Consider the following 21477-nt stretch of genomic DNA (forward strand, 5'->3'; position numbering starts at 1 on the left):
TGATAAAATCATTTGTTAGTTGTATTATTTAAATATAAATATTTATATATACCTCACTTTATTTTTGTTTACTTTTTTATGAACCAGTTTTTATTTTGGTTACTAATTAGGTTCTTAACAAATATTGATGTAACAGCACATTGGGACTAAAATTACAAAATATATCACAATACATTACTTTACATTATTCGTATGGAAGCGTCATCCTTAAAAAAACACCCTTTATATTGTATTGGTTGTATGACTTAAAAATGCTGGACTTACAATTTATGGAGTATCTTTTGAACTAGGTTTTTGTTTTTTATAACTTATATGTCATTTTGGAGAGTACTTTCTCATTTATTTTCACGTAAGTGGTTATTAAACATTATAGTATAAAAAACAAAGTTTTGTTTTGCTTTCAAAATGTCGAATTTTGTGCCAACAAAGCGTCATATGCGGGAAGTTTTGCTTTACTTATTTAATTAGAAAAAAAACGTGCAGCCGGAGTATATCGATTGTGATTTTGACACGGAAGACTAAGATCGCCTAGGCCAGCCAAAAAGGTTTGAAGACCAAGAATTAGAGTCATTACTCCATGAAGATTATTGTCAATATCAACAAGATCTTGCAAAATCATTGGGAGCTCTTCAGCAATTTCAAAATGTTCGCGAGCAGCAGCATTCATCGAAAAGCAGGGAAATTGGCAAGTAATAATACTGTTACGAAATTGTACTTGAATTCAAATATAACGATTTTAACGGCTGATTTAAAAGTAGCAGAATGCTTTCAAATAGCAGTGCTGTAATAGCAAACTGTAACATATCTGTGGGCATTATTAACATTGAATAAAAGCTTTCAGTTGACCATTGATCGTAAGTATGGCAACGCTGTTTGCTGCGACCGTATATTCGAATTCGAAAAGTGTGCTGTATTTTTCAAGTGAATTCTTGTACATTATAAAGTGTGTCTGTATTTCTGCGAATTTATAAACGTGTTTAAAAAAAAACACTGAGTGACTATTTAATTCTGTTGTTTTACATTTTAAATAAAGTAAGAGTTGTTACAATTTTCAAACTACTAAACGGCTTTTATTTGCAATCAAAAGTTTCCGGTTTATTTAAAGGAAATAAACCAACGTTTTGAAAAGGTTAAAACGTAACAATACTGTGCAAATAATTTTTGCACCGTATTATTACTTGCGATGATTTCGATAACCCGAAGCGTAAGAGATCGTATGTGAATCCCGGCCAACCAGTCGAATCGACACCAAGGCCAACTGTCCATGGCGCTATAGTAATGCTCTTAAAGCAGGCCAGAGCATCACAGGGAACCTGTACCAAACACAACTGATTCGTTTGAATCGAGCAATAGCCAAAAACTCCCAGACATGAAATACTCGGCCACATGTTGCAATATCTGTTAAAAAGTATTTAGAAAGAAGTGGTTGGGAAGTTTTAACTCACTCGCCTTATAGTCCAGACCTTGCCGCAGAACGTTCTCTCTGGAATACGTTTCACTTCAGAACAGAGTATTCGAAATCGGTTTGATTCGTTCTTGGCCTCAAAAGATGAGCAGTTTTCTTTTGGCTCGGAATTCATATGTTGCCAGGAAGATGGGAAAAGGTCATAGCTAAAAAAGGCCAATACTTTGAATAAATTTATATTCTACAAATGTTTCAAAATAAAAGCTAAAAATTGGAAAAAAATCCAGAAATTTTAAGTCACACACTTTCTTTGGAAGATGGTTTATTTGAGATATCCATTGACTAAGGACGATTTTTTTTGCCATATTCAGTTTAATAAGAAACGGATTTCTTGAAAAAATTTTAAATCTAAATCTGACCAAAGCTTCAAAAGTTATTAACGGTTTTATTTTAGGTATTTTTCACGCATCTATTAACAAATATGAACTTTGCACCTATATAAAAACCAAACTAAAGCGAATTTGAAATTCTGGAGAACCTTAAATTTTGTATGGTCATGAGAAATATGTATGTATAGCAAATATTATCGAAATCAGAAGAGTAAAGCTTCAAAAATAAATTTTTTTATTCGAAATTTTACATTTTGTCCCTATAATTTTAAGTTTAAAATAATGAATCAACAACAACAAAATGACAATTCAATTTAAACAAGTATTTAGCTACAAATAGAACGAAACAACTGCGACATCGGCTGACTTGTAATTTTATTAAACGCTTCATCAATTCTTAAGTACTCTTTAGACCCTGCCAACACCTGGTTTACATACCAATACATGTTAACTATTTATCTACTTATCAGACTAGTAACCCAGTAGTTAAGCTAGTAGTCAATGTATCCCTTATAGAGAGTAATTGTCATTAATGTTTGATCACTTGGCTTACTCCAATTGATATATTTTGAGTAATTTGACACATATGTGCTCTTGTAGTGCTGAGAGAAGTTAATTGCTTACTTTATTCATCCCTAGTAATCTAGCGTGAAGTCAATTGTCACTTTAGTGTCTCTAAGTAACCTAGAGTGTAGTCATTTTAAACGTTTATTTTGTACTGCACTTTAAAAAGTAGTTATTTACCCATCAGTAGTAATGTATTTCAGAGTAGTCGGATGAAGGCTTGTTTTCAAGCAATCGGCTATTGAACTGTCTATGAGATGTGATTTTAACTGACTGTTTAAGGTCAATTAGCACCCAAAGATGTTAAAATAATTAGTTATGTAGCTGTTTAGGTAGCTAGTAAGGTAACTGACTCTATGTAACCAGTATATGAATCTAATGCATTGACTACTTTGGACCAGCTATGAGACAGTCTCATTTAAAATTGTTAATCACTAGTTCGGGACAGTCTCCTAGAACTGCTGGTAGTTAAGTAAGATCGCTTTATATGGGTGATCTTTAAAAGTGTTTGGTGATCTCTTTGATATTGTTAGTGTATTTATGATACCAGTGTGTTTGTATTTACTACATGTATGTCGTTATAAATGTATAGACCTGAGCTACTATATTTCATTTAATTAACAATTGAATGTTAATTTAATTTATTAATGAAAAATTTATTTATTTATTATTATTTCTATTTGTTTAATAAAGTTTATTTTTCTTTTGCTGAATCATTAAATTGTCTCGTTTATATGGAGTGTATAATAGATAATAAATAGTTGTAGAATATTTTATTTTGCGTATTTTTACATATTTCGAATAGATATTTGACAATTTTGTTTTATTTTTTTTTTTCAAATGACATATTTTATATTTATTTTTATAATTTCAAGTTGTGCATATTTTATTTTAATACCGATTTGTTATTACAATTAAATTTATTTAAGAAATTAGTATGATTTTTATATCGACCATTTGTGAGTTTTGTTTTTTTGCAATGTTTTGGAAAATTTTTGTTTTCGAAATTATTTTATTTGAAAAATTTTTATAAAAAATTGTATACAAAAATGTGTTTATTTATAAAAGGTGATTTTAAAAATAAACATGTCTAGCTTGTAGAAGAATAACATTAATTACACTACTCGACAACCAAAAAGGAGTTCTCGTGTAAAACATCTTTTTTATAGAATTTTAGTGAGCGGAACACAACTATGGCAGATATTTTAAAATAGTACGGCCAGTTTTCGAGATATTTCCACTTAACGATTTTCACTAAAAACTTGTTTTTTTTTTAATTTTAACTCAGTGGAATTAAGACTTAGTAATCCAGATATAAATAAAAAATTGGCCAAAAATCGAGATTGTCCTGTTTTTTTCTTATATCTCAGCCATTTGTGGGCCGATTTTTTCGATTTCTCGCGGATATATTGATGTATGAATCATGTATGTAAGTAAGTTATTTGAGGGCTACGGAAAGTTGATTTCAACATACAGACGGACATAGCTATATTGGTCGCGAATGAAAACTGTAGAAATTACAAACGGAATGACAAACTTATGGCACTTATGGTAAAGGGTATAATAATGTTTTGTACTAGGAGTTTTTTTTTTCCCAAAAAATTGTATTTTGTATAGTAGTGTTATTTGTAATATTAATATTTCAGGAAAAACAAACTACTTTAGACTATTTCATACATATATGTACTATGTATTTAGATATTTATAAATATTTTGTTATTATTAACAATGGGTTATTTAATTAACAGGTTATTTAATAAAAAAAAGGTGGGAGGTAGAAAAATATTTGGAATCTGTGGAAATTTTTCATGCTGCAATAAACAGTGCTATGAGCAATAAGGAGGCTCTAATTTTATTTTTTTGGGATTTTCTTCGGCATTTAAAAATCAAATACTGAACAATTTAGTATAATTGGATAACGTTAAGAGGTTGTTGCATATTTTATTTCAAGTTTACAGTTTTGAATCAAGTTGCAATCACACATACATAAATACATATAGATCGGAAACTCTGCTTCCATAGACCTAACTCAGTCAGAATGTATTAGTTAAAAAATTAAAAAAGATCAACAATATTACACATTTTATTTTGAGTATTTTTTTTTGTTTGAGTTTTTTCTAGATAAAATATGCATATATGCATATATAGAGCGGAAACAACTGAGTTAGGTGTAGCAATAATTTCCAAAAAATAAAAAATTTCTGACATCGATAAACCATTACAAAATCATAAAATTCATATTCAAAATTTTTCATTTTCAAACATTTTTCAAAACGAAAGTTATTTTATATTAAACTCTAAATGATTACACTGTCCAACATATTGAGACTTTTTGATTGGAACAGAATAGCGACCCTAAAGGGCATGTTGAGTAGATTATTTTTGTGGAATAAACTTATAGTCCAGCTGGTCTGAATTTTTTTTTACAGTGGATCAAAGTTTTAATTTTTTGATCGAAGGCAGCATTATACTAACTGAAAAAAAATGTTAATGTCTGAGAGAATTCTTATTGTCAGAGTTATATTGTGAAATTTTATGGGGATAATTTTTGTAGAAGATCATAATCCTCTATCTCCTCTCTTAAGGGGTCAATTTGACCCTATTTATATTTTAAATTTCGCCTTATTCGTATGATACTTGGATTTTTGGAGATATGGCGTTTTATTTTTTGAATTAAGCGTAAAGTGCTTTATTTACAACTTTTGTATCTTTGGTGAGCCCCACTGGAATTTTCCGGCAAAAAATTTCGTACAACATTTTAATCCTTAAATGTCCTTTTTGAAAGGAGTTTTTTTGATTTTCTCGAAAAAAGGGTCAAATTGACCCTTAAAGAGAGGAGTTAGAGGGTTAAGTTCTTCCACGAAAATTACCCCCATAAAATTCCACAATATAACTCTGACAATAAGAATTATGTTAGACATTAACTTACAACATTTTTTTCAGTTAGTATAATGCTCCCTTCGATCAAACGATGTCCGTCCGTTCGTCTGTCCATATAAACCTTGTGCGCAAAGTACAGGTCGCAATTTTGAAGATATTTCGATAAAATTTGGTACATATAATTTTTTTCGCTCAAGTGCCAAGCCTATTGAAAATGGCTGAAATCAGGCTGTTATTTCACCTAGCCCCATACAAATGTCCTCACGAAATTGGACTTTATCGGTCATAAATGTTTAATTTATATAAGTATCTACACAAATTTCGCTCCAAATAAGTTTTATATATACTAAAATCATGCCACCAAATTTTGTTACGATCGGTCCATAATTAGTCATAGCTCCTATATAGACCCGCTTCCGAAAATCACTTAAACGTGCATTAATCTCTTAAAAATGTTGGTATACACACAAATTCAACTTAAATAACTTTCATATAGTCATAAATCACACGACCTAATTTCATGGTGATCGGTCCATAACTGATCATAGCGCCCATATAAGGCCCACTTCCGAAAATCAGTCAAGAATATAAATTATTGATATTTTAAAAGAAAAATGTTTTTGGAAAAACATGGTCAAGCCCGACCATAAAATACCCTACACTAAGGGTATTTTATGGTCGGGCTTGACCAACCATACTTTCTTACTTGTTTTAATTTATATTTTTTTCAATATATTTTTTTTTAATTTTTTTGAAAATATTGCTGTTTTGAACCAAAACTCGGAATTTCAAATAAATAGCACAACCTATAGCAGTTATCCAAATTTGCTTTAATTTTCTGTATTTGATTATTAGATGATGGAAAACAATGTTAGACATTGGGAGCATTGAAAATCTATAAATTGCAACATAAGGAACCACCTAATGATACTTTTTTAATATTATAGAACTTCTAAACCTCTGGACCGATAAGCACAAAACTCAGCAATAACAACCATTAGTCTTTGAAAATATTGTTACGTTTTAACCTTTTCAAAACGTTTGGTTTATTTCCTTTAAATAAACTGGATACTTTTGATTGCAAATAAAAGCCGTTTAGTAGTTTAAAAATTGTAACAACTCTTTATTTATTCAAAATGTACAACAACCACAGAATTAAATAGCCACTCAATGTTTTTTATACACGTTTATAAATTCTCAGAAATACAGACACAATTTATAACACACAACACACTCTAGATTGCTCTTTAACTGTCATAGTTCGAATATTCTAGATCATGCGCCATCTGTGGTGTACTTTCTACAATGTTCTTTAACTGAATATTCGAATTCAAACAGCGTTGCCAACTTACGATCAATGGTCAACTGAAAGCTTTTATTTAATAATGCCCACAGATATGTTACAGTTTGCTATTACAGCAATGTTATTTGAAAGCATTATGCTACTTTTAAATCAGTCCTTAAAATCGTTATATTTGAATTCAAGTACAATTTCGTAACAATATTGTCTTAAAAAATGTGAAATATTAACAAAGGAACCATAATAGCAAGCCAAAGCAGGCGATCTATAGCAGGGCTGCAATTAGTGATTTTTAGCCAACTAAGTTGCTCACAATTGTCCGAGTTTAAGGAATTCTTTAGTGGAATTAAATATCTGCAAGCAATATTAATAAGAAATTAATTGATAAGAAATTAATTCGCACAAAGTTTAAATATTTTTATGGTTATATTTTATCAGATATACGAAATTAAGGATTTATATTAAATGGGAGTTGCCACGCCCAATAATACAGTACCGTCCATTTGCAGCCAAACTATGTACAATAATAAATGAGATATTCGGGCAAAATTTTAAGACTTCCACAATTATAGGTCTCCAGATATAGGAAAATAAATATTTACTTTGTATGGGTGAGTCCACACGTCCTGTTCCTATCCGTCCCATTTTTGGTTAAACTTAAATGCACTGATAAGAAATTGATTGTATAAAGTTTGAAGATTGTCACAATTAAAGTTCCGAAGATATTAGAAAATAACTATTCACATGGTATGGGAGGTGCCATGTCCATTTTTCCAAAATCGCCTATTTTCTACTAAGAAAGCTACAATGGTACCAAAGTAAATTACGCGAAGTTTTGCGGCTATCGCAATTATATTTCACCAGATTCACAAGATTATCCATAATAACTATTTACTTTTTATGGTAAGTGCCACGTCCACTTAAAATTTCAAAATAAAAAGATAAAATTTCAAGAGGATCGGTCTAGTGGTTTGGCTGCTATAAGTCACACACAAAGACACAAACAGACTTACATTAATTTTTATATATACAGATTCTATATATTAAGACGCAAATAAATAGAAATAATTTATAAAATAGGATAATTACAATTCTAAAAAGTCGTAGTATTCTCCAAACGATTTCATTATTCATAATTCAAATCAATTGTTTGAAACGTATTTATAACACACAAAAAAATTCGTAAACTTCTTATTTAAAACACCATTAAATTCTCCTTTGTTTGCTGTTGTTACTACATATATATCTTTAATTAATTAACAATTCAAATCTGTCTGCTGGTCACTAATACGAAAACAAAATCGTTCGCCAAGCCATCCAATTAATTAACTACGTCAGAGCGGGGATTCCATACGACTTTGATAGGAATTCCAAACAATCTGTGATAATTTGATAAAATATGTGGCCAAATACTCTCGCGCACCCACTAAATGATAAAATGTACTACATACACAAACAACTGTAGCTAGCCAGACTACAGTGGAGTTCAATAAACTAGCACAGATAATAGTAAGAATTGAAACTGTTAAGGTAAGGCAATGTCTAGAAATCAATCAAGTGTTAGTTAAATTGACTTCTTTAGCTTTGCTATTTTTGTGAACACAGCTGCTGTGGTTTCAACCAGTTTTACCTGTAAAAATACACCAGCTGCTGTTTTTAATCTTCCAAAAACGCGCCAATAGATCGATCGCCAGCAATTAAGAAAAAACTAATTAATTCAATTAATAAAATTAAAACGAAGTAAGAAACTAATTAATAATTTTTTTTTTTTACTTTGAAATTTTTCATAAAAAACTAAGCTCCTTATAAATGAACAAATTATTATTTGGAAGCAGTGGGAAAAATCAGCAAAAAAAAACAAATGTTTTTAAATATATAAAGCCCGATAGATTTTTTTTAAAACAAACTGTAAAGCGTTTTTGCTTGTCTGCAGATACACCCAGAGTCTCTGGCGGGAATCGAACCCGCAACCCCCAGATTGATAGTCCAGCACACTATCGTCTAGTCTAACGGGGCGGGGTGTATGACTTAAAAAAACTTTTTACATTTTTAGCTTTTATTTTGTAACATTAGTACAATATAAATTCATTCAAAGTATTGGCCAGTTTTAGATGTGACCCATCTTATCTTTCTGGCAACATTTGGATTCCGAGCCAAAGGAACTGCTTATCTTTTGTGGCCAAGTACAAATCAAGCCAATTTCGGATACTTTGTTCTGAAGTAAAGTGTTGTGCATTGATTGAAACAAATAGTAGTCGGGCGGTTGAGGCAAAACGTCTCAACCACTTTATTCTAAATACTTTTTAACAGGTATTGCAGCATGTGGTCGATAGTTTTCATAATGGAATATAACAGTTTCATGTCTGGCCGCATATTCAGGTCGTTTTTCGGTCAAGTTTCCTGTGATGGTCTGGCCAGATTTCAGCGGCTCATAATAGATAGGACCATTTTTGCCCAAACAAATACTGGATCCAGGTCAACCATTATTTTACATTTTTCTTTTTTTAATTTTTATACCCTTCTCCATCGTGAGAAGGGTATATATAAGTTTGCCATACCGTTTGTAATTTCCACAATATAATTTTCCGACCCTGTAAATTATATATATTCTGGATCCTTATAGATTGCGGAGTCGATTAAGCCATGTCCATCTGTCTGTCTGTTGAAATAAATTTTCTGAAGACCCCAGATATTTTCGGTATTCAAATCTTCAATAATTCTGTCAGACATGCTTTTCCTATTTAAAATCAGCAAAATCGGCCCACAAATGGCTGAGATATGAGGAAAAAACCCGGAAAATCTCGATTTTTACCAAAAAAAAAAATTTAAAAACAAAAAAAAAATTTTTAAATTTAAAAAAAAAAATTTTAAATTTAAAAAAATTTTAAAATAACAATTCAAAAAACATTTTTAACAAAAAATGAAAAAAACAACTTTGGAAAAACAAAAATAAATTTTGTTTACCTAAAAATATTTAAAATTTGTATTTTGAAGTATAATTTGGCGAAGGGTATATAAGATTTGGCACAGCCGAATATAGCTCTCTTACTTGTTTATATTAAAACTTTCCGGTTTGGGGGGTATTAAGTTTCCATTTTTCATCCCCTGGATCAACGCCATGGATATTTGACTTTGTTGTCAATTCGGCTGGTTGGTCGGTCTTCTCATACGATCTCTTATGTTTTGGGTTATTGTAATGGGTTTTCTTTCACAGCATTCAAGCATCATTTGGGACATGCAAAATCGTCGTTCAAGTTATCTCGTCTTCAATTCGTATTTTCCTGCTCTTGGATGAATCATGCTGCTTGAGTAACTGCCAATGATTCTGCAAGCTCTTGTTGAGTTAGACAACAATCTTCATGGAGTAATGCCTCCAATTTTTGATCTTCAAACTTTTTTGGCTGGCCTAGGCGATCTTTGTCTTCAGTGTCAAAATCACCACATCTGAAGCGCACAATCCATTTATCGCTCGTTGAAACCGATAGAACACATTCACCATAAGTTTTGGTGAGCAATCGGTGAGATCCAGCGGTACTTTTTTTAAGAAGTGAAGCATAACTTCCCGCATATATCGCACAAAAATCTGACATTTTCGACGCAAAAAACAAACTTTGTTGTTTAAACTATAATGTTCAATATCTAGTGAGAATAAATGACAGATATATACCCTTCAAAATGACATATAAGTTATTAAAAACAAAAACCTCGTTCAAAAGATACGCCATCTATTGTAAATCCCGGATTTTTAAGTCATATACCCAATATTTTTATACCAAACTTGATACCATTTTTAATAATGTTAACAAACTAAGTCACTATTGTATACTATATTTCGCCAGATACTCTATAATAAATATTTATTTTGTATGGGAGGGGTTACGCTCACTTAAAATTTGCCTATTGTTCCTAACAGTTAACCACCATGACGGTGGTAAAATTTTGCTCCGGTTTAGCTGACATTTGCAAGCTTAGATTTTGTATGAATCATTTCACGAGAGAACAATGCATTTTCTTTTTACACATTTTAATTTTTATGGTTATTAATTGTCAAAATGTTTGCATTTCGGTTTCGGAGAACCCTCATCTACATTGCTGAATAACAGATAAATTGACAACTTGTAACTCAGTTATGTGTGGATTTTGGGCTGGTGGCATCATTACAAAATAGGCTGGTCTAGCAGTGACTATTATTGGTGCTCAATACTGCTACTTAATTGGATGATATTGATAGTTTCATGTGGTTTTAGCAAGTCAGTGTCAAATATTATTATCATTTGAAGTGCAAAGGTCTATGTGAACAAGTCCACAATCAACATTGTATTAAGGAAGGAAATTCATCGCTATTACATCAATAATATTCAACAATATTTATAGATATTTTCGATAATACTGTGTTTTCTATTTAATTGAAATCTTGCACAAATTTCGAAATACCCTTTATAAAATACATAATAAAGTTAAAACATTTATACCTTTAAATCCTCGTATACTGTATAATTTCAAAATCCCCAAGGCAAACATAATTTATTTTAAATTATATTAAAACTAATTGAATGTTATGCCTCTTACTTTTATTTTTATTTTAAGTTTTCTTTTGTTGCAATTATTAAAAAAGAAATAAGCAAAACTTTTATCAACTCCCGGCAGACTTTCACAAAAATAAACTTTATTAAAGCTAATGAAGTTTCTTTCATTATAAATATTGCATTCAACATGTTAATAAATAATTTACAAGCTGTTAAGTCAGTATATCTTGCAGACAAAATCTGAGTTTGTGTAATTGTTAAAAAATTTATTCATCATTCCTTTTTATACCCCAAACCACCATAGTGGGGAGGGTATATTGGGATAGTGCTGATGTTTGTAACATGCTTAAATATTGTCCCAACTTAAAGTATACCAATCTGCTCAGGATCACTTTCTGAGTCGATTTAGCGATGTCCGTCCATCTGTCCGTCCATGTAAACCTTGTAATCAATCTACAGGTCGCAATTTGAAAGCTAATTCGATAAAATTTGGTACAAGCTCTTCTATTACCCCAAGGACGAAGCCTATTGAATTTAGTAATAATCGGTCCATTATTTCTCTTAGCCATACGAATGCTCTCATAAATTCCTTAGTTATATAGATATCCAAAACAAATTCTGCAAAAATAAGTTTTATATAAATCAAACTCGCCTCACCAAATTTTGTGATGATCGGTCCACAATTAGTCATAGCTACCATGTAGGCCCACTTCCGAAAATCTCTTTAACTAGCATAAATCTCTTAAAAATATTGGTGTTCTTATAAAACTCAACACAAATAATTTATATATATACAAAAGTCATGTCACTAAATGTTATTACGATCGGTCCATAATTAGTCATAGCTCCTGTCGTGTGCACCCTGTGGATGTATGAAAAGAGGTTGGCAACGCGAGATGGTGACAAGTGTCAAAGTGATTTTGACAAATAAAAAAAAATAAGGAAACAGACTAGAAGGATGGACAAAAACAAACAAATTACAGGCGCCAGGCAAAGTAGATTGCTGACAATCTATTTTGCCTGGAAAAGATGAAATGTCACCGAGGTGATGAGGTAAAAGTTTACCTTGAGATCGATCTTTTTGGCTGCGGTATTGATTGAGAAGTGGTAAGGTGGCGCACCGATAATAAAATAATTAAAACAAATTTTGTGAAATTTTTGTGAATAATTTAATTAACTTTATTTGCATTCAACAAGAAAAAAAAAAAAACAAGTTTAAACAAAAAAAAAATTTAAAATTAAAATTTTAAAATAAAAAGTAAAAACATAAAAACTAAAGCTAAAACATAAAGACTAAAGCTAAAATACAAAATTGTTAATATAAACCTAAATAAATCAAGAGAAACTAAGTTAAAACAAAACTAAAAGCTAAATCTAAAAATTAAAATAAAGCTAAACTGAATATATCTAGAAACTAAATTAAAATAAAACTAAAACAAAAATAAGAATTACAAAAAAAAAAGAACTGAAAAAGAAAACAACTTAACCTAAACTAATTAAAAGCTAAGAATAAAAAGAACTAAAAATTTGAACAGATAAGAAAAACAATAAATATTAATTTACCTATAAAACCGCCACTTTCCGTCAGCCACATCCGCTAAATTCTTCATCTGCCACATATTACCAAGTTCATCCGCCAATCATCCGCCAATTTCAATTACCTCCTCCCAATTCTATATCCGCCATCATCCTCAAAGGCATCATCTGTCATCTTTTCCGTAAGCCATCCGCCATCCTTTTAGTCTGGTCATCCTAGTCTGTCAACATTCATCACCATCTGCAATAGCCAGCCTCATTCACCGAAGTCATCACCCACCTCTGCAATAGTCATCATCCATCACATTCATCAGCATATCATCACATCCATCAGTAACAGGTATCTGTGAATATAATATGAATACGTATACATAATTGTTATATACATACTTATATTTTTTTTTTCTTGGTCAAAATTAGATTTAAAATTTATTTGAGTTACCTTATTAATTAATTCCGAATGAGATTGAGAAGGAATTGTAGGGTCCAAAAAAAGTGAGCTCATTTCGTAGGTCCCTTAGTTTTGTTAGGCAGTGTATTGTGCAAAAGGGTTGAATCTCAATAGTAAATTTTAAATCTATTAGGATAACGATAGATAACAAAAAAAAAGCTATAAAAAGTATAGTATAACATAAGTGTTTACATAAATATGTATATATATATATAACAGAAAATTACCTGTAATTACCTGATAAATGTTGCTAAAAGATTAATATATGTACCTATTGTAAATAAAGTTTAGAATCCGATCAATATGATTATATCAATATAATTATAATCAATATTACTATTTAATTAAAATCTCTATTTTCATTTTACTTGTTGAATTCTTATTTAAAATTAAACTTTATTTGAATTTTATTAATTTATCAATAAAAGAAATGATTAATTTTATAACGTATAAATGAAATATTATGAGTGTTGTCATTTAACATGATTGAATAAATTAAATTTTAAGCGGCGGTAAGTAGGGGAAATTTAAGTTGCAGGTATGGTTTGGGACGTCAAGAAGAGGACGTCATGGCGAGGGTCAAACCTCGAGTGGGAGGGCAATACATTTGTGTATAGGTATGACCGGTAGGGAGATGCAGCTATTACTTCGAGCCCCTATTCATATGACCAACATACAATGCTGGTATGATTTTTTGTGTTAGTGTGTGTCCATGGTCCAGGTTGCCGGCAAGAACCACCCCCATCCGGCGAGCTTCAGCCGAGCTTAACGCGGGCATACCAGCGCCGCTGGCAATCTGGCCACTCATTGTTTTGTTTTATTTATGTTTGTCTTCCGTACAAACATGTTACACACCACACCACTTCACAAAATGGCGCCCAACGTGGGGCCCGAAGTAGACCAATAGCCTGAATTTTTAATTTTTTTTAACTTTTTAATTTTATTCCAAATTTGATTTGTCGCAACTGCGTATGGCCAGTTAGGTCAATGCAAAGAGTCCCTAAGCTGTAGCGACGCAGTTGGACAAATAATTTTTGAGTTTCTTTTTCCGTTTTTTTTATTGCTTTTCCATAGGTGTGAATCCTTAATAGTGCATGACCAATATTGTACACACCTACGTAAGTCCCGAACGGCAGGACAACCAAGTCCGGTTCGCGTTGCGACGTATGGTGTGGGCAATATAGTCATGTAGCATTATGGATTCACCAGCCTATCCTTTCCTAACAGCTTGAGGCTCTCATAAGAGTTATAAATATAGCTAACGAAATGTAGATTTGCTCAAGTTGTGAGGAAAGGATAGCTTAACCAGCCAAAACACAAATCCCTATAAATAAATATTTAGTGACTTACCGTTTTGTCCACTGTGAGATGGTTAGGGTAGTCCAAATATTCCGGGATGTTAATCCAAATGTTTGCTGCACCCTAACAATCGACCAGTACTATCCCATTTTAAATCCATTCAATTTCCTTTCCTTTTTTTATTACTGCATCTCCTGAAACCAGATAAAAAAAAAAAAATTAGGTCATATTTATACACAAATCAGCAATGTAAATTGTGACATCCTTACCTGCAGGCTTTATTTTCCCGAAAAAGCCGCCCGCATATTATATCATATTTGATTTCCTTTATTTGATTTTTTTATTTTTGATTATTTTATTTGATTTTTTTTTTATACATATTATTTGATTGATATTTAATTTATTTTGAACTTTTATTTAATTATCGGTTTTCTTATTTGAATTTTTGATCTTATCCCATTATTATTTTGATTTTTATATTTTTCTTGAATTATTTTGCTTGAATTTTTATTATTTTAATTTTTTTTATTTGATTATTTTATTTTTTTTTTTTGAATTTTTTTTTTATTTTAGTTTTGCTTTTCCTTCCATGAAAAGGCAAAATTGTTTTTTTATATACCTTTTTTATTTTTCGGCAAAAGATTCTGTGTGTTTGAATTTGGTGCGAAATTTGATTATATTTTAAAAACCTCTTCACTAAAAATTATTTAGATATAATTTAAAGTTTTCGGTTTCATGGTTGTAACACGTAGTGCGAGTCGGTTACAGCAAAACAACGCCATGGCTACGACTAGTTCCACCAATACTCCTACCACCGAGTCTATCGCTACTGTTAGTAATCCCGCAGTCAGTACAATTATTACCACGGCATCCAGTATGACAAACCCAGTACTCAGCACACAAGCATCACATGATCTGTCCATCAGTTCTGAGGCAGATCAAACTGTAATTTCCCCGACGTTCTTGAGTGAGACAGCTCAGAACATACGCAGAGAAGTGAGAGAAGTTAATCAACGAGCGGAACAGGCACTACAAGTCAGAGACGTGCAAAATATTGTGAGTGCTTCTGTCGGTTTTCAACAAATACAACTGATGAAAGAAGTGGACGATAAGATACAAAAAGCACTTAATGACGTCAAACAGCTCATTTTGTCTCTGTCCGCTCAGAACCAAACACAAACGCCTACTTCTCGAGTAAATGATGATTTACCACCACTTGAGGCATCAAGAACCTCGCGGGAAGCGAACACATCCAGGTATGTGCAGCCAGAGGTATCGCATGTACAACAAAGTTATGCTCAGCCACCACCACTGATACCAGCACCAAATTGCGTACCAATTGGGCAACATGCACCCCAAGTTGTTGAAGCATATACACGCCAGACACCTGCAGTAACGCAATATCAACAACAACAGTCACTTCTGCAGCAGCAAAATCCTCTGCCATGTTACCAACTACCAGCCCAGCCGTATGTCCAGCCACCACAGTTACCGCCGTCACAAGCCCAAGCTCCATACCAAGGCATACCACAATACCAAGGGTATCAAAGGTATGAGAACACCCAGCCTGGGTATCCACAGGACGCCTGGTCTGGGTCAGCAGCTCAACCACCGCCACAACAACCACAAAGCTACAACTTCGCAATGTCGATGCCAAGGCGGCAGGAGCCTTTAGACAAATTTAAGTTGGCCAAATGGGGAGTGAAGTTTGATGGCACAAACAAAACTATAAACGTGCAGGAATTTATATTTAGAGTGGGAGCGCTGAGGAGAGATTACAGCTGCACAGACAACGAACTCCTACGCAGTTTCCATATACTGCTAGAAGGTCCAGCCCTGGATTGGTACTGGGACTACCGAAAAATCGTCCATATCAATACTTGGGAAGAACTCGAGAAAGCTTTGTTGGCTCAGTACCGCAGATTTGAGCAGGAGCATGAAATTCAAATGCGCATTTTAAATCGACGGCAGCTGCCACAAGAAACCTTCGATGAGTTCTATAATGCTGTGATAAAATTGCGAAACCAGCAGCAGAATCCATATGTGGAAGAGCAGATTGTAGAGATCATGAGAGGCAATCTAAAACCATCGCTGGCGCAGATGATGTTCTCAGTGAGGTTGAAAACGTTGTCAGAATTCTGCAGAGAAGTGAGGCGGGCTGAGAACTTGTTAGCCAACCAGAGACAAATGTATCAACGGTCAGCTCAACGGGTAAACGAATTGTACTGTGTGGAAGATGAGCAGTCGTTGATAGACTTGGAGGTAGATGGTATTCGGTCGACCAGCCATTACACTTGCTGGAATTGCAAGGTCGTTGGCCATAGTTTTATGGATTGTCCCGAACCCATAACTAGGACATTTTGTTTTAGGTGTGGTAGGGAAAATGTAGTGGCACCCAAATGTCCAAAATGCCAGGGAAACCGGCCCAGGAACCCGTCTCGAACTGGGGAGGCGAGGTCCACCGACGTGTAGACCCAGTAGAAGTAGGTCTACAACAACAGCAACAACAACAAGTGAGAACAGAAATAAGGGTTTTAAAGAATTCGAATAGGTCGGAGTTTGAGTTAAAACCGGAGCCTCGGCTTAGGGAACTCAAACCCCTACATATTCGAATTCGAGAGTATAATGAGGCCAAAAATAGAATATTCGGCAAAGTATCAAATAAGATTAAAAAGGCCCGCGAACGATACAGAATTAGGAAAAGACTGCGTAACGAGATCGCGTCAGCTTCTCTTTACGAAGGAGAAGATTCAAGGCTTTACACTAAGATAAAATTAGGCGGTCAAGAGATAGTGGGTCTTCTCGACAGTGGCGCTACCGTAACGTGTCTCGGAAAGAATTGTCTGGAGTTTATTGCCAAAACCGGTCTCGCGATAAAAGACTTCAGAACTGTTATTAAAACAGCGGATGGAACAGTCCATCCCATAGTCGGCCGAGTTAGGGCAGAAGTTTCGTTCCATAATACGGTAAATGTTATCGATTTTTATCTAGTGCCTACTTTGAATCGAGAGCTTTTCTTGGGTGTCGATTTCATGAAGGTTTTTAAAATGTTTGCCTGTTTAGATAGTCTTACGACTAATGGAATTAGTCTCTGTGAAGAGGCAGAAAATACCGTAGATATTGTGACCCATAAGCTGACAGATGATCAGCAACAAAAATTAGATTTAGTCATATCGATGTTCCCCTGCTTTAGTAAGAAAGGATTAGGCAAAACAAATTTAGAAAAGCATTCGATAGATACGCGTGATGCTAATCCAGTAAAAGATCGTCACTATCCTGTTTCTCCGGCTGTGCAAAAATTAATGTTCGCGGAGCTGGATAGGATGCTTGACCTCGGTGTGATTGAGCTTAGTGAGAGCCCATGGAGTCACCCAGTTACTCTAGTCCGCAAAGGCGAGAAGAACCGGTTATGCCTGGACGCTCGTAAGCTCAATGCACTGACCGTCAAGGATGCCTATCCATTGCCGCACATTGAAGGTTTGCTCAGTCGTTTGGGAGACACTATATACATCTCTAGTGTCGACCTGAAAGACGCGTTCTGGCAGATACCACTTGACTCATCTAGTAAGGAGAAAACCGCATTCACGGTGCCAGGACGACCACTTTACCATTTTACGGTCATGCCTTTTGGGTTGTGTAATGCTGCCCAAAGGTTATGCCGTCTAATGGATAAAGTGATCCCCGCAGCACTTCGTGATAGGGTTTTCGTCTACCTAGATGATCTTTTGATAGTGTCTCCAGAATTCGAGACACATCTGGATTTGCTGAAACGTGTATCTATTTGTTTAGCAAACGCAGGACTGACCATCAATGTGATGAAATCTAAATTTTGCTTTAAGGAATTAAAATATCTAGGGTATATAGTAGGAGGCGGCAAACTAAAACCTGATCCGGCTAAGGTGGAAACAATAACTCGTTTTGCTTATCCTAAGTCAGCAAGACAGGTGCGGAGTTTCATGGGAGCAACAGGCTGGTATAGAAAATTTATATCAGACTATGCTACCATCGCGGCTCCAATCTTTGAAACGCTGAAGAAGGGTAAGCAATTCAAGTTTTCGGAGGAAGCTAAAGTCGCTTTTGATCGCCTCAAGGAAGCTCTGATTTCGAGTCCGCTTCTTAACCATCCTGACTTCAATAAGCATTTTTACATTCAGTGTGATGCGTCTGATGTAGGCATTGGGGCAGTCCTTTTTCAGAAAGATAATTCTGAGGGAGAACACCCAATTGCATACTTTTCACACAAGTTAACATCAGCGCAGAAAAATTACTCAGTGACTGAACGTGAATGCTTAGCTGTAGTCCTGGCGATTAAGAAGTTTAGGCCCTATATAGAATTGATGCCATTTACTGTCATTACGGATCACAGCAGTCTGAAATGGCTCATGAGTCATAAGGACTTAACTGGTCGTTTAGCTAGATGGAGTCTACATTTACAATCCTATGATTTTACGATTGAGCACAGGCAGGGGAAGCAAAATGTCGTACCCGATACCCTGTCGCGCTACGATATGGACGAAATCTCGCTAAACGTGCCCAAGCTCGTCGATATGAACTCGGACGCTTTTCGGTCGGAAGAATATTTGAATTTGATAAGTACCATAGAGAAAAACTCGGAACAATTACCCGATTTAAAGGTCGTCGACGGTTTTATCTATAAACGCACCAAGCCATATACCGGAGAGCCTATTAGTGAAGATTTTGCATGGAAATTGTGGGTACCTTTAGAGCTGACTGAAGATATCGTAAAGACGAGTCATGACTCCCCACAAGCTTCTCATGGAGGCATCGGTAAGACTCTACATAGAGTAAAAGAATATTTTTATTGGCCAAATCAGAATGTGCATGTTAGAAATTTCGTGAGAAACTGCCAGACTTGTAAGGAAGTTAAACCTGCGAATATAACGCTTAGGCCACCAATGGGTGCCGAAACAAGAAGTGAAAGACCATTCCAGCGTATATTCATAGATTTTCTTGGTCCTTACCCGCGATCTAAAAACGGAAACGTGTACATTTTTATCGTTTTAGACCACCTCACAAAATATGTTTTCTTGAAAGCCTTGCCGAAGGCCAACGCTAAAAACGTCATAAAATTTTTAATTTCGGAGGTTTTTCACAAATACGGTACTCCGGAAACAATTGTATCCGACAACGGAAAACAGTTTGTGAGCAAAGAATTTGAGGATATGGTAAAAAACTTTGGTGTTAAACATATTCGCACAGCTATACACTCACCACAAGCGAATGCGTCAGAACGCGTGAACCAATCGATTCTCGCAGCCGTAAGATCGTATTTGCAAGATGACCACACCGAATGGGACAAGCATTTGTCAGAAATTGAGTTTTCATTACGATCTTCGGTGCAGACATCGATTGGTATAACGCCATATTTTGCCTTATTTGGTATGAATATGATTGGACATGGTAGTGTGTATAGTTTGGCGCGTAAACTCAAAAGTTTAAACGACGCGGAAATGAACGTCATTCCTAAGCCAGCCAGAATGGAACTTATCCGGCAAAAGATACGCGAAAATCTACATAAGGCCTACGCTCGAAACGAGAAAACTTATAACACGCGCTGTCGGCAGGTTAAATTCATACCCGGTCAGGAAGTGTACCGTCGCAACTTCCAACAAAGCGACTTTAAGAATAATTTTAATGCTAAATTTGCTCGAAAATTTCTTAAATGTCGGATTGTAAGACCAGTAGGGAATAGTTTGTATGAGGTCGAGGATACTCAGGGGAAATCGTTAGGGGTATTTCATGCCAAAGATTTAAAACAATAGCCTTAATATCTTTGGTGGTTCTAGTCCTAACATTTCTGTCCAAGCGAGTCCGTGCGTTTTAGAAAAGAAAATCTTTTTCTTTTCATGTCTTTATTGATAACGAATTACCGATGTCGAATTCTTCCGTGTTTTATTGAAATAATTTTTTAATTTTAGAACTATGCCTTGAAAATGATTTTTTTTTGTTCATTGTTTTGCCAACTAAACGCTAACGTTTCTAAGCGGGTTACTTTTGTAACCGTCACCAAACTATAAATGCAATTCCTTAGTAACGCCCTGGGGAACTATGCCATTAAGGACTGGGAACTGTTAGTCATTTAGATTGGTAACATCCATCTGAGACCGATCTTACAGCAAGTTGTTGCAAAATAAAATGTCTTATATCATCAGTATCTCATAATGAAATACTAGATGTTCTCATTAAAAAAGGCATTAATCTAGAATTTAGAGTTATCTCAGTGAAACAAGGTCGAAAACATATGCGGTGATGGTCATGTAATGAAAAGTTTTTCTTGAAGTTGTTACGTCTTTTGTTTTTAGTACCGTCGCGGTCATTAGCTAGATCTAATCGCATATTTTTCTTGAAATTATTTTCTTATTTAATTGCAATGAATTACTGGGTGGCGGGGTTATAGAGGTATCATGAGCAGTATTGGGTTCTGTACTATCTTTCTTTCTTATCATAAACCAGTGAAATCCATAGCTTTTAGAATGAATAATTATTTGTTTGGTTCGACTAAAAACTTACGTTTCTAGCTGGTTACATTTGTAACCGTCATTACCCTATTGTTAGGTGCAACCTCATCAGAACTTTTGGGGAACTATGCCATACAAAGCTAGAGGTTATTAGACACCTAAGGTAATAACATGTTTCTTAGTCCGATCTTACAGTAAGTCGAAACCAAAGTTAAATAATTGTACTATACATATTGGCAGACCAACATGTAATTGTTCATTCTTAAAGCAGATCCTAATGGGCTATGATATGAATGATTGATTGTACAGAAACACCAGTTTTGACCATGATACAATCTATAACCAAGCCAAACACAATTCATTAGAATTCCGTGATAATAACAAGTTATTTAGGACCTTGCAATTATAGTTAACTAAATATGTGTTATTACCACAGAATTCTGCATTAATGGAAAAATAATATGCCTTATCGAATCTTATTTATACTAGCACTACTATCTACTTTGTTAATATTTTATATTTTGCTTTGTAGTACTCACCCAGATATTTCTGCTCACATTTGTTGCTGTAGTCGTTGTTGTTGTAATCTGAAATAAATTCGAAAGACTTTAGTATGGATTCTATATTGATATATTTTAAATTTGAATA

The 21477-nt window shown here is 34.0% G+C and overlaps 1 protein-coding gene and 1 long non-coding RNA gene across 3 annotated transcripts; one reads left to right on the top strand and one right to left on the bottom strand.

Moving 5' to 3' along the window:
- Nucleotides 1-12237: 12237 nt before the first annotated feature.
- LOC135957634 (uncharacterized) lies at nt 12238-21417 on the bottom strand. Of its 2 annotated transcripts, none has more exons than XR_010576412.1 (3): nt 21369-21417; nt 13043-14544; nt 12238-12944 (listed from the first exon to the last, which is right to left on the bottom strand). It is a non-coding gene; the product is annotated as an uncharacterized LOC135957634 (long non-coding RNA). The 2 variants fall into 2 exon arrangements; XR_010576413.1 differs by lacking the exon at nt 21369-21417 and having other exon boundaries at nt 13043-13177; nt 14402-14751.
- On the top strand, nt 15131-17472 carry LOC135948845 (uncharacterized). The gene has a single exon (XM_065498300.1). The coding sequence runs from the start codon at nt 15131-15133 to the stop codon at nt 16820-16822; it is 1692 nt and encodes a 563-aa protein (XP_065354372.1). The 3' UTR covers nt 16823-17472.
- Nucleotides 21418-21477: the final 60 nt, after the last annotated feature.

Source organism: Calliphora vicina, chromosome 1 (genome assembly GCF_958450345.1).
Source record: "Calliphora vicina chromosome 1, idCalVici1.1, whole genome shotgun sequence".
Classification (NCBI taxonomy): domain Eukaryota; kingdom Metazoa; phylum Arthropoda; class Insecta; order Diptera; family Calliphoridae; genus Calliphora; species Calliphora vicina.